This window comes from Mytilus trossulus, chromosome 3, assembly GCF_036588685.1.
Source record: "Mytilus trossulus isolate FHL-02 chromosome 3, PNRI_Mtr1.1.1.hap1, whole genome shotgun sequence".
In the NCBI taxonomy this organism is placed as follows: Eukaryota; Metazoa; Mollusca; class Bivalvia; order Mytilida; family Mytilidae; genus Mytilus; species Mytilus trossulus.
Genome location: NC_086375.1, coordinates 23,504,176 through 23,518,046, shown reverse-complemented (window position 1 = coordinate 23,518,046; position 13,871 = coordinate 23,504,176). Strand labels below are relative to the sequence as shown.

The following is a 13,871-nucleotide window of genomic DNA, read 5'->3' as shown; positions in this document are numbered from 1 at the left end:
CCTCATATAAAATGAACAATAAAAAATATGATTCTTGATATAAATTAAAGAAATTTTACATATCACTGTTGCTTATCTCTGTCAAGTTTTTCCTCCCCATTTTTTTATTCTTTACATTCAATAATATGCATCACTTGTACGTTTTTCTTGTTTCAATTCATATGTATGTATATCATAAATACCTGTGATAATTTGACAAGTTTATTGTAGTTCAGATTAAGCTGCTTTTGTCTCTTGTCAACATTGTCCTTGTCGAAATGAAGATTAGTTTTAGATCTCACTGAAATAGATTAAAGATGATACATTCTAAATCTTATTGCATCTAATGTATAAATATACATTTTTTTAATATAATATGAAGAAACAGTATTCTACTCTTTTGCCAAAAAATATTCATAAGTTCATTTCGTTCAGGCAAATAAGGACCTACAATTTTTACTAAAATTTCCATTTTTAATGCAGAAGAAACATAAGAACCTTAAAAAAAAATATTGTAAAATATCAAAATGTTACCTGAAGGAGCTCTTCTTAATTTACTTGCTCTCTCTGGTTTTTTCTTCTGAACTTCTTTTTTCATTACAGTCTTCTTGACCTTGACCTTTTCCTTGACTTTCATTGGTTTACGTATGACCTTTTGAGACACTTTAGGTTGGACCTCCTTGACATAATTGGCAGGTACAAATCCCTCAGTTCCGTCACCTTTTCTGATCTGCCACCAGTCTGAATTTGTCCTTTGAATTAGGAGTAGTAGCTAAAAGTAAGAATTGGAAATTAAAGTGCATATCAAATAATTTACTTTTATATATCAACATTTCTGCAACCAAAACACCAGTTTTGATAGACAGACAAATAATCTCAGTGAATTCTGCATACTTTTCTTCAAACAAAGTAACAAATATAGTCTATTTTTATATAGTGAATAGCATAGCTTTTTGGATGGAAAACACTGATATAAGTCTTTTTTTACATGAGATAACAACGTTAAAAATTCCTGCAATATTCATATTTTCAGTTGCCAGTATGATTTCATAAATCACTTAATTTGTTTTAAAACTAATTGTTTTGAATGGAGGAATGGCATATTGCATATAATTCTGTGGTAGAATCTGTTACTCGAAAGATTATTGATAAAAAAATCAGAAAAAGGCAAGACAGTGTGTCATTATAATAAATGTCTGACTAATGGAGAACTGAGATCAAATGAACAAATAGTTGATAATAAAACAATTTAGGGATGTACAGACCTACGTAGAGATGACATACAGACAGACAAGGGTCAAACTTAATCCACTCCCCTCTGCTGCAGCAGGGGCCTAAAAATAATCAAATGTATCTTGCATCCATGGAGGATAAAAGTCCACCAAGAATTAAAGAAACATTTCTATTTCTCCTGTTTTACTTACATCTCCCTTCTCCACTTTCATTCCCTGTCCTATATATGCATGGGAAACCTTGACTTGTGGAATCTTCCTGGTTTCTATCACATCTTGCATGACCTCCTTCTCTACTTCTTCCTCTACCTCTATTTCCGTGGGAACATCAACCATCTCGTCCACTGAGTCTTCATCCTCTGATTTATCTCCATTCTCTTGTGGTATAAACTTCTCTATGGAAATCTGAAACAGGATGTCATAAAATAAACTTAAAGAAACATAACCATTAGAGCTATTTTCCTAATGCATGTAGTTTAAATGTTTTGTTGGCTTGCTTGCTTTGTTTGTATAAATGTTTGTACAAGCATTGTAAATAAGATTTACATCTGCAATAAAGAGATAGGCAGGCTTATGCTTGTATAATGTTATTGGATGCTTGGGCAATATTTATATAAACAAAGCAAGCAAGCCAACCAAACCTTTAAACTACACTCATTTGGAAAATAGCTTTAATGAGAGTAAAACGACAGCTCAGAGAAAAGATTTTTTGTTTGTTTTATAATTTTTTCAATGTTTCCACCAGGGCTTCCAAAAATTTTCTGAGCCAGCCGGACATTTTATATCTGATCCGAATTTTAATCCCCAAGACTAAGTCACAAAAGGCAATTATAGTAATCAGATGGCAATGGATGGCCATCCCAATGATTGACATTAGATTAAAAACGATATTAAACTTTACTTTGATAAAAATTTGATGTTCTGTCATAAACTGTTAAAATTGGCATTGCATCATTCAAAGGCTGCACATCAGCGTGGTCATATCTGCATAAGACTTTTTATTTGTGCAAATTGACGTTGTCTAGAACTTTATTTTCCTTTTTAAAGTCACATTTTTCAAAACCGGATGTTGACTTGACAATGGTAAAACATGGACCATAAACGGATACGTAAAATCCGTGTACGTTTACATAGCACGACTGAGCGAAGAAGCTCTTTCCACGTTATTTCTTAAACAAAATACTTGAAATGAATGTTAGGTACAGGTATCAATGATAGTTTTAGAATTTTGAAGAAATGTAGGATGCATAATTGAATTTCACACCTGTGCACATGCGCACACGTGTTCTTCTTCATACAACGTAGTTCTGACGATTTTTTCATGTAAAACCTTTTTAAATGTTTCATCAAATCAAGTTTATAAATGTATTTATTATAAATTTGATCTTTTGGACTAAATCAATTAGATACAAACCGCTGAAATGTACGAAAGTAATTGTGAATGGAACGATTAAATTTATACGATGTCCGGTACTGAAATTAGTTTACCTGTCACCTGAACAGGTATAGTTTTCAGCTGTCCAACAACTTATTAGCCTTGATTAAAATTAGAAAGTATTGAAGTAAGGGTTGTTTTGATAGTAATTAATCAACATGTCACTTTTATGACCGGAAATGTATGGCTGTTAAAGGCAAAATGTTGGGTCAAAAAGATCGTGAATTATATTAAAATGACCGAAAAAGCCTTGAAAACTAAAAAAATTATGACCGTTTCATGCTTTTCCCAGCCGGTCTTTTACCGGACATTATACAAATGACCGGAATATATGACTTTTTTGGAAGCCCTGGTTTCCACATCAAGCTTGTTCTCCTTGTTCAAACCAAGTCTAATGAATTCCCACATGCACAAAAGTGACAATATTTTTGATACATTGTAAAATTCTTAAATCAAATCAAAGCATTTATTATTGTGAATTTTCACTCTGAAACATGACAGGATTTTGTGATCCCAAATCATTATCAATCACTCTGTTTCATTCATCACTCATCACAAGCAAGAATGATTTCTTCTGTTCGGTTTAATGTCTGGAATCTTCAAGTCCAAAATCAACTTCTCATTAAGGATGTACTTAGGTGGGGTTTTGGAATAAGTGTCAAATGTTCGGACTCCTCACTGTTTTTCCATACTATACAAGGTAAAATATTTTGCCCAATAACACAAATTTATCTTTTAACATAACTTCATAAGACTAAACAGCTCATAAAAAGTCATTTGACAAAATTTAAGCAGATTCTTGATTTTCTTTCTTTTGATCGAGACACAAATAATTCCAATGCGAATATAAGGTAAAAGTCTGAGTCAGCTTTTTCCCCTCCATATTTTATAAATCAAATATCTTAAAAAGGAGCTCCATGACCTATCAATATTTTTAGCTTATTTTGATCCTTAACCAATACTCTTTCAGTTTAAAGTATCAATTTTGAATTCTTGATTCATTTAATTTTACCTTAAATCACCAAAGTACATCCTTAACATAACATCTTTTTAAAGCATACGTAGAGATGTGGTATAAGTGCCTATTAGACAACTCTCCAACCAGGTTACAATTTGTAAAAAGTTAACCATGATAGGTCAAATTAATGTCTTCACCATGGAGCCTTGGCTCACACCAAACAGCAAGCTATAAAGGGCCCCAAAAATAACTAGTGTAAAACTATTCAAACATATATTATAAAAGGTTACAAACAAATCCTACTTACATTATGCTCTGTGGCAGCTTTGGTCATTAACTGAGCCAACTCATCAAGTCGACCTATTTCACTGCGAAAACTTCTTATCTCCCCTTCCAATCTATTGTGTCGAGACAGAAGTGCCTGAAATTAATAGTGTAATTTTGCATTTTAATGGAACAATATTCTATGCTACTTTCCTCCCATGCCTAAACAGAAGTTGATCATTATTCTATCTAAAGGCAAATTTACCACTTTAAACTTGGACCCTATGAACCAGTACTTTGTGTAAAAAGTTAAATATGCTTGTTTGTTACAGCTATTCTATAAAAGAATACAAAGCAAACCTTTGATCAACTTGCTTGCTATGTTTGTTTGAATGTTTGTAAACAACAGGTAGGTAGTATGTTTCAGTCTGTTTATTATATACTGGAATTGGATTGGACAATAAACATTAACTTCATTTCATATCAATTTTTATTGTCCAATCAAATCCCAGTATATATAAAACAGACTGAAACTCCGCCTACCTATTGTTTGCAAACATCAAAGCAAACATAGCAAGTTGATCAAAGTTTTGTTTTGCATGCTTTTATAGAAGAGCTGTTAGGGAACCACACATTCTTGTTTAGATAATGTACATATAGAAAAAACTGGTCAAAAATGTTTTTGAGTCTTCCTTTCATTATCAAAACTCAGAACTTTTCTTTCAGCTTTATTAGGCAGTAACCAAAGGTTCATACATGTACTGATTTCATAAGTGACCATGCCAGCAATAAAAAAAGTCTTTATAATGTAAAAGACATTTACCTGTGAACCAGTTTCATCCTTTCCGTAGTCGTCACTACAAACCAAGGGCATCTTTTCTTTCAACCATGCCTCAGCTTCATCAGCATCAGCATAGTACTACAAAGAAATATAAAGCAAATTAATACTTCATTACATCTGAGTGGATATGGTGAAAATAAGTATGTAATGAAAATAAAAACATAATAATTATTACAGGTAATTGGGGAAAAAAAAGTTTGACTAAAACTTGTGTTAGTTAAACTTAAAAAAAAAACATTGGTGTTTTGTGGTTGAAAAGAGAACCGTACAAAAGAATTCTTATCTTAGATAGAATATCCTCTAATCAATTCTATAAATAATCTGCTTTATCCATCACACAACATGATGAATTGCTGTATTCTTTTATCTCAAATTAACCATACAAAAAAATCTTAAAATGATGTCTCTCATCTCACATTTTACCATAATCTTGTTTCAATATACACTTTTGTGATTTTTCCAAGTTCATTTGTTGATCTTTGACCCATAACACTAACATTCCAATTGGGTTCAAGCTTAATTGACCGTCTGCTTAACAAACCTGATGTGCTTCAATTCCATCTTCTATCTTTGTCCTTCTAATAGCTGCTAATTTCTTTAGTCTGTCCCATTTCTCTATTAGATTTTTTATTTTAGAATTGATTTCTTTCTTTGCCTCATGACCACCATTCATTAGTTCTTTGCCTGTGTTGCAAAGTTTCTCACACCATGGCCATCTTCCATTCATATCTCCGTCAAGGCCCTAAATTAAAATCATATTAGTTAAAATAAATAGAAAAGTGTTTCTCGAGATCGTAAAATTGCTCAAGATATCATAAAAGCATATCAATTATGTTCAGTCTGATTTTAAACATAAAATCTCATAACAAATATTATTTTTCACAAAAGTAGGAAAAATTAACTCTCAATTGTAGAATACAATATAGAATGTTCAAACTGGCAAATATGCAAAATTGATGACCCTCAATTTCAATACCAATGTCAAACTGCATAATATCCCATGGAATCTTTTCTTTCGACCCGTGCCTCAGAACAGCATAGTCTTATTAAGCCTCACATAAGTTTTCTTTCTTGTGATGTAATATGATACCAGTTTCAGCTGGTACGACACATTTCTGTAATAACCTTGGTCTATGTTGGTTGCTGTAATTAATTTTCTTAAAATATTCATTGCTTATATCAGATTGTTATTATTTTCTCAGAAAAGTATTGTTTTGAATTCATTATCTGGGTTTTCATAATTCATAGAATTTTACTCATTGTTGAAGGCCACATGGTCCCCTGTAATTGTCTACACCCAAATCTTTAGGTCTCTTTAAGGATATAAGTCTCATTAAGAATCATACCAAACCCTCTAATCTTTATATTGGGACTAAACTAATGGTAAACATATTACCTCATGTTTCTTGAGTAAGACTAGAGCAGCATTTAAATCTTTGCCCGTTGTTGAAGCACCACAAACATCTATTTTCTCCTGAACCCATCTCTCTTCTTCTTCAGCGTCTTGTAAGAATTGGTAATATTTCTTTGCTACATCTAATTTCTTTCTTCTATCATTGGCTAAATCATTTACTCTGTATAAAGATAAATATTGTTACGCTATAGGTTTGTAAGTTACATTTAAAAATCATTGATTGTTGCTAGCTTAATGTCCATTTTGCAACAGCATATACAAAATGACTGGAGATTATACCTAGTATTACCTTGTTTCTATGACCTGCAATCTTGATTCATATATGCACGCCCTAACTGAATGCATAGTTGTTTCATTCATTATATATATGACACCAGAAATCCAACTTTTTACATGGGTCTGGATGAAAGGAAATTCCTTTTCTGTATTGCAGTTTCAATACTTGACTGTCTTTGATTTTGTTTTATGGTATATTACTTGACAATAAATAAACAATTTTGGTTTCCAGTTTTATCTCCTGTACTTCCTTTTTATAATACAAAGTGACAAATAAGAATCTCTTTCTTGGAGTACATCAAGATACTATGTCAGCCTTTCTTCACCAATTTCGACAAGTTGTTAGTATAGTAGCATAAAATCAAACTTAACTTATTACCTATTATATTCTGCATTTAAATCTTCTAATCTTTTATCTAGCACAGCTCCCTCTGTATTTGACAAATCTGTCATATTTTTAGATCGTCTGTTTAAGTTACGAACACGTTTACCAAGACCATGAAGTTGAGCCTCCACCAAGGCATGCTGTTGTAAATAATCCTCTGTGGCTTGTAAATGTTTACCATTGTCGTCTATTTTCACTTTAGCCTGACAAAACAAATGTTTATGATTAGAAATGCTTTCAAAAAAAAAATCATTAAGAATAGCATCTTGGCTAACTAAACTTAAGCTGTTTCAATTGAGCAATATTCAACTCAATAGCTAATAATGTTTCAGAAACTTCATCAACAATCAAAATGAAAATGAAAATGAAAATAACAATTTGCAAGAATCTTGGTTAAAAACTATATCAGCTGTATAATACTGTATAGGGGGGTATTTTCGCCGGTGCAAAATTTTGCGATTTTCATTGAATAAGGCATACAAAATATTTTGGCAGATTCAAAACTTTAATCAATACCTTTGCATGTGCACTTTTAAATTGACAGAATTTATTTTGGTGATTTTGTTCTATCCGCAAAAATCAGCTAAAAATTAACACCCCTAAAAAAACTAAGGTACTATAAAATTGTGACTTCAAACAGTAAAAATAAATACCCAAAATTTCTTTAAATAATCAGGTAGATATTTTGAAATTTTCTCAAAAGGAGTTATTAAACATAGGCCAAAAATTACAAACAAACTGGTAAAAATAAGTTTCCATTTTTTAAATTATTTTTTTTAATAAAGATGAGCAATACCTCTGCTTCTTTGAGCTCTTCCACAATACTTTCTATCTCTCTGAAGCTGTTCATCAAATTGCTGAACCCGTCCAATGTTTTCTTCCTAGCTTCTAACTTGTCTAATAACTTCTTCCATTTCATCATTATGTCTTGATCTCTACAAAAAAATCATTTGATTATTGTTGGATAACGTCAATTGATCTGACTCTGAAAATACTTGCAAAGAATTTGGTTTACAGCATGTAGGAAGAAAAAAATCAAAATATCCTCTGAATAAAGCTTTATCTTACTTTTTGTTTACAGCATCTTTAGCATGGTAGCTCCCTTGGACAAGTTCCTTGGCTAAACCGTTTAAAGCCCTGAATCTGTCTTTCTGTAAATAAAATATCATCAAAATGTCAGTTTATATAGGCTATACAAATTCATCTTTGGCATAATTTTTTTTATCATCAAATAATAGATTTGATTTCAAATTTTTCTGCTGTTATATTGTTTTTACAAAACACAAATTCTATTTCTGGACAGATCTCTAAAATTGGTTCATGGCAAGTTTTGTGTCATTTCCTTAATTTATGTAATAAAAGCAACTAATACTTGTCAAAAATTGGATTGATCTATTTTACTGTAAATTTTGAGAGATGTGTTCTCTGTCCAGACAATAACTCTAGTCATAACCATATCACACCTTGTAATCGGATAATTGGATATCAAAGCACTTGCACTTTTCTGTCATGGGTCATCTCTAAACAAAACATTCTAACTTTTTAAGAATTTACAAACTTAAACCCAGATAAACCTGAAGGATTCAAGGTTTGATAATTCTCAAGACTTACCCTAGCCAGTATTTCTGCACTGATAGCTTCATGTTTCTTGATGGATGCCTCTGTCTGTGCAGCATTACTACAGACAAGTTTCTCGTCTAATATCAAAGACATGTCTGATAACCATTGTTCTCGTATTTCAGCCTGTAAAAGTTAATAATTATAAACCAATTAATTCAAATTGTACATCAGATAAAATATATTGTACATTCAGAATCTATTGTGAGGTTTTTATTTATGCCAATAAAGTGACTGGACGAGTATTGCCATAATAAAATCTGGCATTCATAATCTGATGACTGTTTAAATGTCACTTGGAAATGTTCAAAATGAACCTTACACATATCATTTGATTAACATATATCATAAAGTTTTTCCATTCTCAATTTTATTTTAAATAGATAATGCATTTTCTGTTTTAAAAATTACAAGTAAAATGAATAGTTTTATCCTATGGATGGTCAGGGTCTTATAAAAGTTAATACCATCTCCAATGTGTTTAATTCTGGAACAGCATATAAGGGACATAACTCCTTACCTTTTTCTGAAATCTTTGATGCAACTGTTCCAATCTCTCTTGCCTGAAAAGATAAAATTTTGTAATAAAATGATCTTTAATATTTGACAAAATAATTGCTCTAAAAGACCTGTGGAATTAATTGGTTTTTTTTTTCAAATCTATTATCAATCTAATCATTTTTGAAGAACTAGGTATTCAAAACATAGATCTTTATAGTTACCAAACTGTGGTTCTTTCTGTGTTTGTTCAGTTTATCCCTTTATACAAGAACCAGTAAGCAATTTTTTCTAGTCCTTTTCTAACCACCAGTGTAAAAAAAATGATCTTATTTCCACTGCATCTTTTCAGCATTTGGTTCATGCTCAGAAGCTATAACAACCAGGTAATAGGTAACAATGGCCCTAAATATTATTAACAGCAAGGAGGGAGAGGGGGAAGATTACATACCTTATCATTTCATCTCTCATGGCTACCTCCCGTTCATGCTCTGATTTTTCCAGTTTTAACCATGCTGACTCTATATCATGTACCAATAGGCCTTCTGGTGGTGTGTAATGTTTCTGTCCATTAGCTTTCAGTTTGGCTTGAATGTTGAAAAACTGTACTTCTATATTACCCTTTTCTTTATACCTGAAAGATTTCATTCAAAAATAAAAAATATATAATTGGCAAATTCAGATTCAAGAAATAAACTTTATACCATTCTGATCATTTTAGTTCTTTGCATTTACCCAATGCTACAACTTGTTGTGAATTTATTATTTAAACAATGATATTTGTATTTTTCTTTTGGAGAATTGTGTTTAAAAGATAGAGAGTTTTTTTCATTCTGACGTTGATTGCTAGACTTCTCAAAGAAAGAGTCTCAAAATTTCAGACAGACGAAAGGCAATCTAAGTCAACTAAGACCAGTCACACCCACTAGTTAAGACCATTGTTGGAACTTTGCAACCTCAGTGATGACGGTTGATGAACTACTCAATCCCTGGAAAGGACAGACAAGCAAAACAATTGATCAAAAAAATTAAAAATAGTAATGACAACCTATCATTGAAAACAGGAAGGACAGTAAAGACAATCACAAAATGTCAGAGGTAGAAAAACAGACAAAACCACATCCAACAGGAACAAAACAAAAGGGACTACAAAGAAAATGTCCAAAACTAATGTTTTTTGTCAATTTCTGACTAGAATTCATAGTTCCATAAATTGCATACTCATAAAATCAATTAGAGGTAACCAATAAGGTAAAGCTAGCAACAAAACAAACCCCCAACCTCCCCATAAAAACAAAAAATATCAGCAAAACAGATTATGGTAATATCTAGTGGACTTGTATTTTAATGTGCCATGTCTCATATATCCTAAGTACTATATGATTTTCATGTGTCATAAAATCAAGCTTTTATGTAATCTAACATTGCACATCAACAACTCCTTTATTTAAATAAGAATACGAGATGTTTGCATTTAATATTTTACAAATCAATAACATTATGCAATAAAATTCTAATCATACAGGTTATATAATTTTGAAATAATTCAAATATTTTATAGATTTATCTCAGCAGACGACAGATATGTTTGTTGACTTTGTAATGATAACTTTACTCAATCTTGGATCCCATTCAACGAAAATTTGATCAACAAATATTTCAATTTTATCTGTACTATTATTGTTGACAGACATTTTATTAATTATGTCCTATCATAGATATAAATGTGTAAATGAAAACCGCCTTTCAATTTGTGACTTAAAAATTAAAATTAAGCTGCTATTGATGAAAATCGAAAAAACCAATCCTTATATTTCTATGTTTAAAAACTGCAAGATATTTAATTAAGAAAATTATTTTATCTGTTATAGTTCACTATTCATAATTAAGCCATATTGATTTTTTTTTATGAAAAAGGAATTAAAACAAAACTAAAATATCATAAAGGATAATTGGGTATATGTAAAAGAGTTAGCAACCCAATTACAGAAAAATATCAATACCTGCCAACTGTCACTATTTGCGGGGGATTTCCCCCATGGAGGCTCCCAAATTGAAATTTTCAAAGAGCAATTATGTCCACAATTTTAACAAAACAATTCATTTTACAATGAATTGAGGCTTATAAAAGTATGAAGAAGCCAAAAAACAATATTACACTGAATTTGAAGGCCCCATTGAAGGTTTTTTAGGAGTATGGCAGCCATCTTGCACGCAAAACCCCCATGGGCATTTCGAAAACTTGGCAGGTATGAATTATATCATAAAAGACATCTTTTAAGTATACAGAAAAAACAGAATTCAACCCTGGACCAGTGTCTTGTGCAATATGTAAACATCATAATCACTTAGTAAAGACAAACTGTGAAGACCAGGTAAATAAAGGGCACTTTTTTAGAATCAAGAATTCAAAAACAACAAATTGTGGAAAACTACAAAATAACATCCTACCAAAGTTTGAAAGACATGAGTGTATCAGCCATCAGTAGTTACTTATTTGAATTTGAAGTTTTCACATCAGTATCTAGATAGGTGCAACAATTAACCCAAGCGCACCAAAGTTTTAAAATGTTGGATGTTAAAGTTTGATGACCAAACAAGACATACAATGTCATATTTGTATGTGTTAATTATAAAGACTAGATCACTTTGTACAAAAAGAGTGCTGACCATATGGTTCAACAACTCGTTAAAATTGGATATCCCTTGACATATAGTCTAGTTATCTTGTTTAAATAGTAATTATATTCTTGCTAAAGTCTTCATTTAAAATTAGATAACTCAAGTTGATATCAAGCAATATATGATTCTCGCTCATTATAAAACCTATAAATACCCACTTCCTTGTCAGGGATTATCAATTATCAGTATCACCCAGCAAAGATAGGCTATCAATCATCATAGATAAAACATTAATAAGACTTACTTTGGTGGTTTTTCCACTGTTCTGTATGTTTTAAATTTGACAACTTCTTTTTGTATTCCCTCTAATGAGTTAGGAAAGTTTCTATCTTGAAGTCTTTTGATTGTGAACTGGATCCATTCCAGTAAAGATGAAGTCAATGTTTCATAGTCGTCCACCATGGCTTCCATGTCCATTAAACTTCCCAAGATCTGTAAAATTGTAAGATTCCTTAAATATGCTGTAGATTCATTCAATTTTGTGTATTTATTTTCTAAGATTGAGGAAAACTTCCATTTTTGTGAATATTTGATTTTGTGGTTAGGCCTCCTTCAGCATATATTTCTATGGAACATTTATATCTCTAGTATAGAAAAAGTGGTCTGGTCAAACTCTAATTAAACTAGAAACCTGTCTTAATCAGACCTAGCCTGCTCCAAAGATCTCTAGACATTTATTAATTAGAACCTGTATAATCAAACACTTGTCTTAAAATAATTCTTCAGTCCTGAAGGGGGTTGATTTAGATAACTGGTTTCAGTGTATTTGAAAGTCTTATTTTACTGTAAAGAACTTCATTTATACAGTTATGCTTAAATCAGTATAATACTCTTGAATTATTTTACAATTTATTATGCCACAGACTTCTATAGCTTACTATAGTGTGGTATACAGAAGAAATCTAAAAAAATTAAAACTATGAAGGTATGATGCATCAATTCAACATGAGACAAGTTGTAATGGAACCACTGAGATGCAGTTTAAATTCCTGTACAATAACCTACCTTAGCAATTCTCTTTCCACCAGTCATTTCACTCTTCATTTTGGCGAAATAATGATAGTATGAAGCTACATAAGTAAGAATACTCTTCTCGTCTGGTTTGTTAACATCCACATCTACAATAACACATATATATTTAAGAATAAGTTTCACTTGCACAAAAGCATTTCCAAAATATTGATCACTTTAAAATTTACATGTACAGCTATTTAAAGTATTTAAACAAGTTTTAAGTATTTGAATCAAAGCTGCCAAAGTTGAACATCTTGTTTTCAACTGAGAATTTTTAGTTCAAAACTATGGTGTTTTTTTTAAATAGAATCGACCACTTGGAGGAAAATTGTTAAACAAACATAATTTGGACATACCTTCAGCGTCCAAGATTCTAGGGATGTCCAGTTCTCTAGATGCCGTAAGAAAAGCATTGTTCAAGTTGCTCACATGTTCTTCTGGGTGTAAGGCATCATAATCTATCAAGTCAGGTCTGAAAATATTAAGTTAACATGTAACAAAGGCGATATTTTTTCAGTAAAGAGCATCTTCTTTGCATGAATTTGCATGGTTGCAGTAAAATTTATATATACCAGTATTGTAATATTTTATGCTTTGTATCTTCCACTAGAACTTGCTGTGTGGTGTAGGAATGCTTCCTCTGATTGAGGTGAAATATTATGACCGCTAAACACTGTTTCCTATTAAGGTTTTTTCAATAGGTCTGAGAATACAGATACAGGAGTGTAATATTTGTGCTTGAAGTTCCAATTCATGTATCGTGATTGGTTGATTTCAAAATCTGAGTACGATAATCATGCTCTAAAGTTTTATGACTACAAGGCATGCATGCAAATCATTCTGATTTTTGAAGTGAACATTCATCTTGCTTGCATGGTTTCTTGAAATATTCTGAACTCTGTTACTAATAGTCTTGGTTGCTGTGTATTTGCTTGTGTGCTGCTCCAAAAATATTCACGACATATTCCCTTATATTCTTACTAACATTATATTTACTCTTATTCTATATATTCATACCTGTGTGCATGTATGAGAGCATTGAATCCAAGCCCATTTCTCCAGCTTGACGTAAAATTCGTGATATTAACCCCTGGATACCTGAAGAAAATAAAGTGAAATAATGTTATGAAGATCAAAGTGGAATTTCAGATTCTAAAGCATTCTGGGTAATATTTTCAAAGTACATCAGACTGTTGTGATTGGTTAACAACAGTCTATTCAATGGATATTAAGCCAATGGCATAACTTTATTTTTCAGCAGAGAATTACCCATAGT

General features: G+C 31.4%; 1 protein-coding gene across 1 annotated transcript in view; it reads right to left on the bottom strand.

The window, feature by feature from the left end:
• Positions 1–13,871, bottom strand: part of LOC134710664 (spectrin beta chain, non-erythrocytic 2-like) — an 86,254-nt gene that overhangs the window by 49,582 nt on the left and 22,801 nt on the right. The window contains exons 6-22 of the mRNA XM_063571050.1: positions 13,613–13,693; positions 12,952–13,067; positions 12,587–12,699; positions 11,826–12,013; positions 9,351–9,533; positions 8,922–8,964; positions 8,396–8,527; positions 7,853–7,935; positions 7,581–7,719; positions 6,779–6,987; positions 6,106–6,283; positions 5,251–5,451; positions 4,692–4,787; positions 3,912–4,025; positions 1,404–1,616; positions 514–751; positions 183–280 (exon numbers count right to left, since the gene is read on the bottom strand). Of these exons, the coding sequence (XP_063427120.1) occupies positions 183–280; positions 514–751; positions 1,404–1,616; positions 3,912–4,025; positions 4,692–4,787; positions 5,251–5,451; positions 6,106–6,283; positions 6,779–6,987; positions 7,581–7,719; positions 7,853–7,935; positions 8,396–8,527; positions 8,922–8,964; positions 9,351–9,533; positions 11,826–12,013; positions 12,587–12,699; positions 12,952–13,067; positions 13,613–13,693 (2,425 nt within the window). The remainder of the gene's footprint in view (positions 1–182; positions 281–513; positions 752–1,403; positions 1,617–3,911; positions 4,026–4,691; positions 4,788–5,250; positions 5,452–6,105; positions 6,284–6,778; positions 6,988–7,580; positions 7,720–7,852; positions 7,936–8,395; positions 8,528–8,921; positions 8,965–9,350; positions 9,534–11,825; positions 12,014–12,586; positions 12,700–12,951; positions 13,068–13,612; positions 13,694–13,871) is intronic.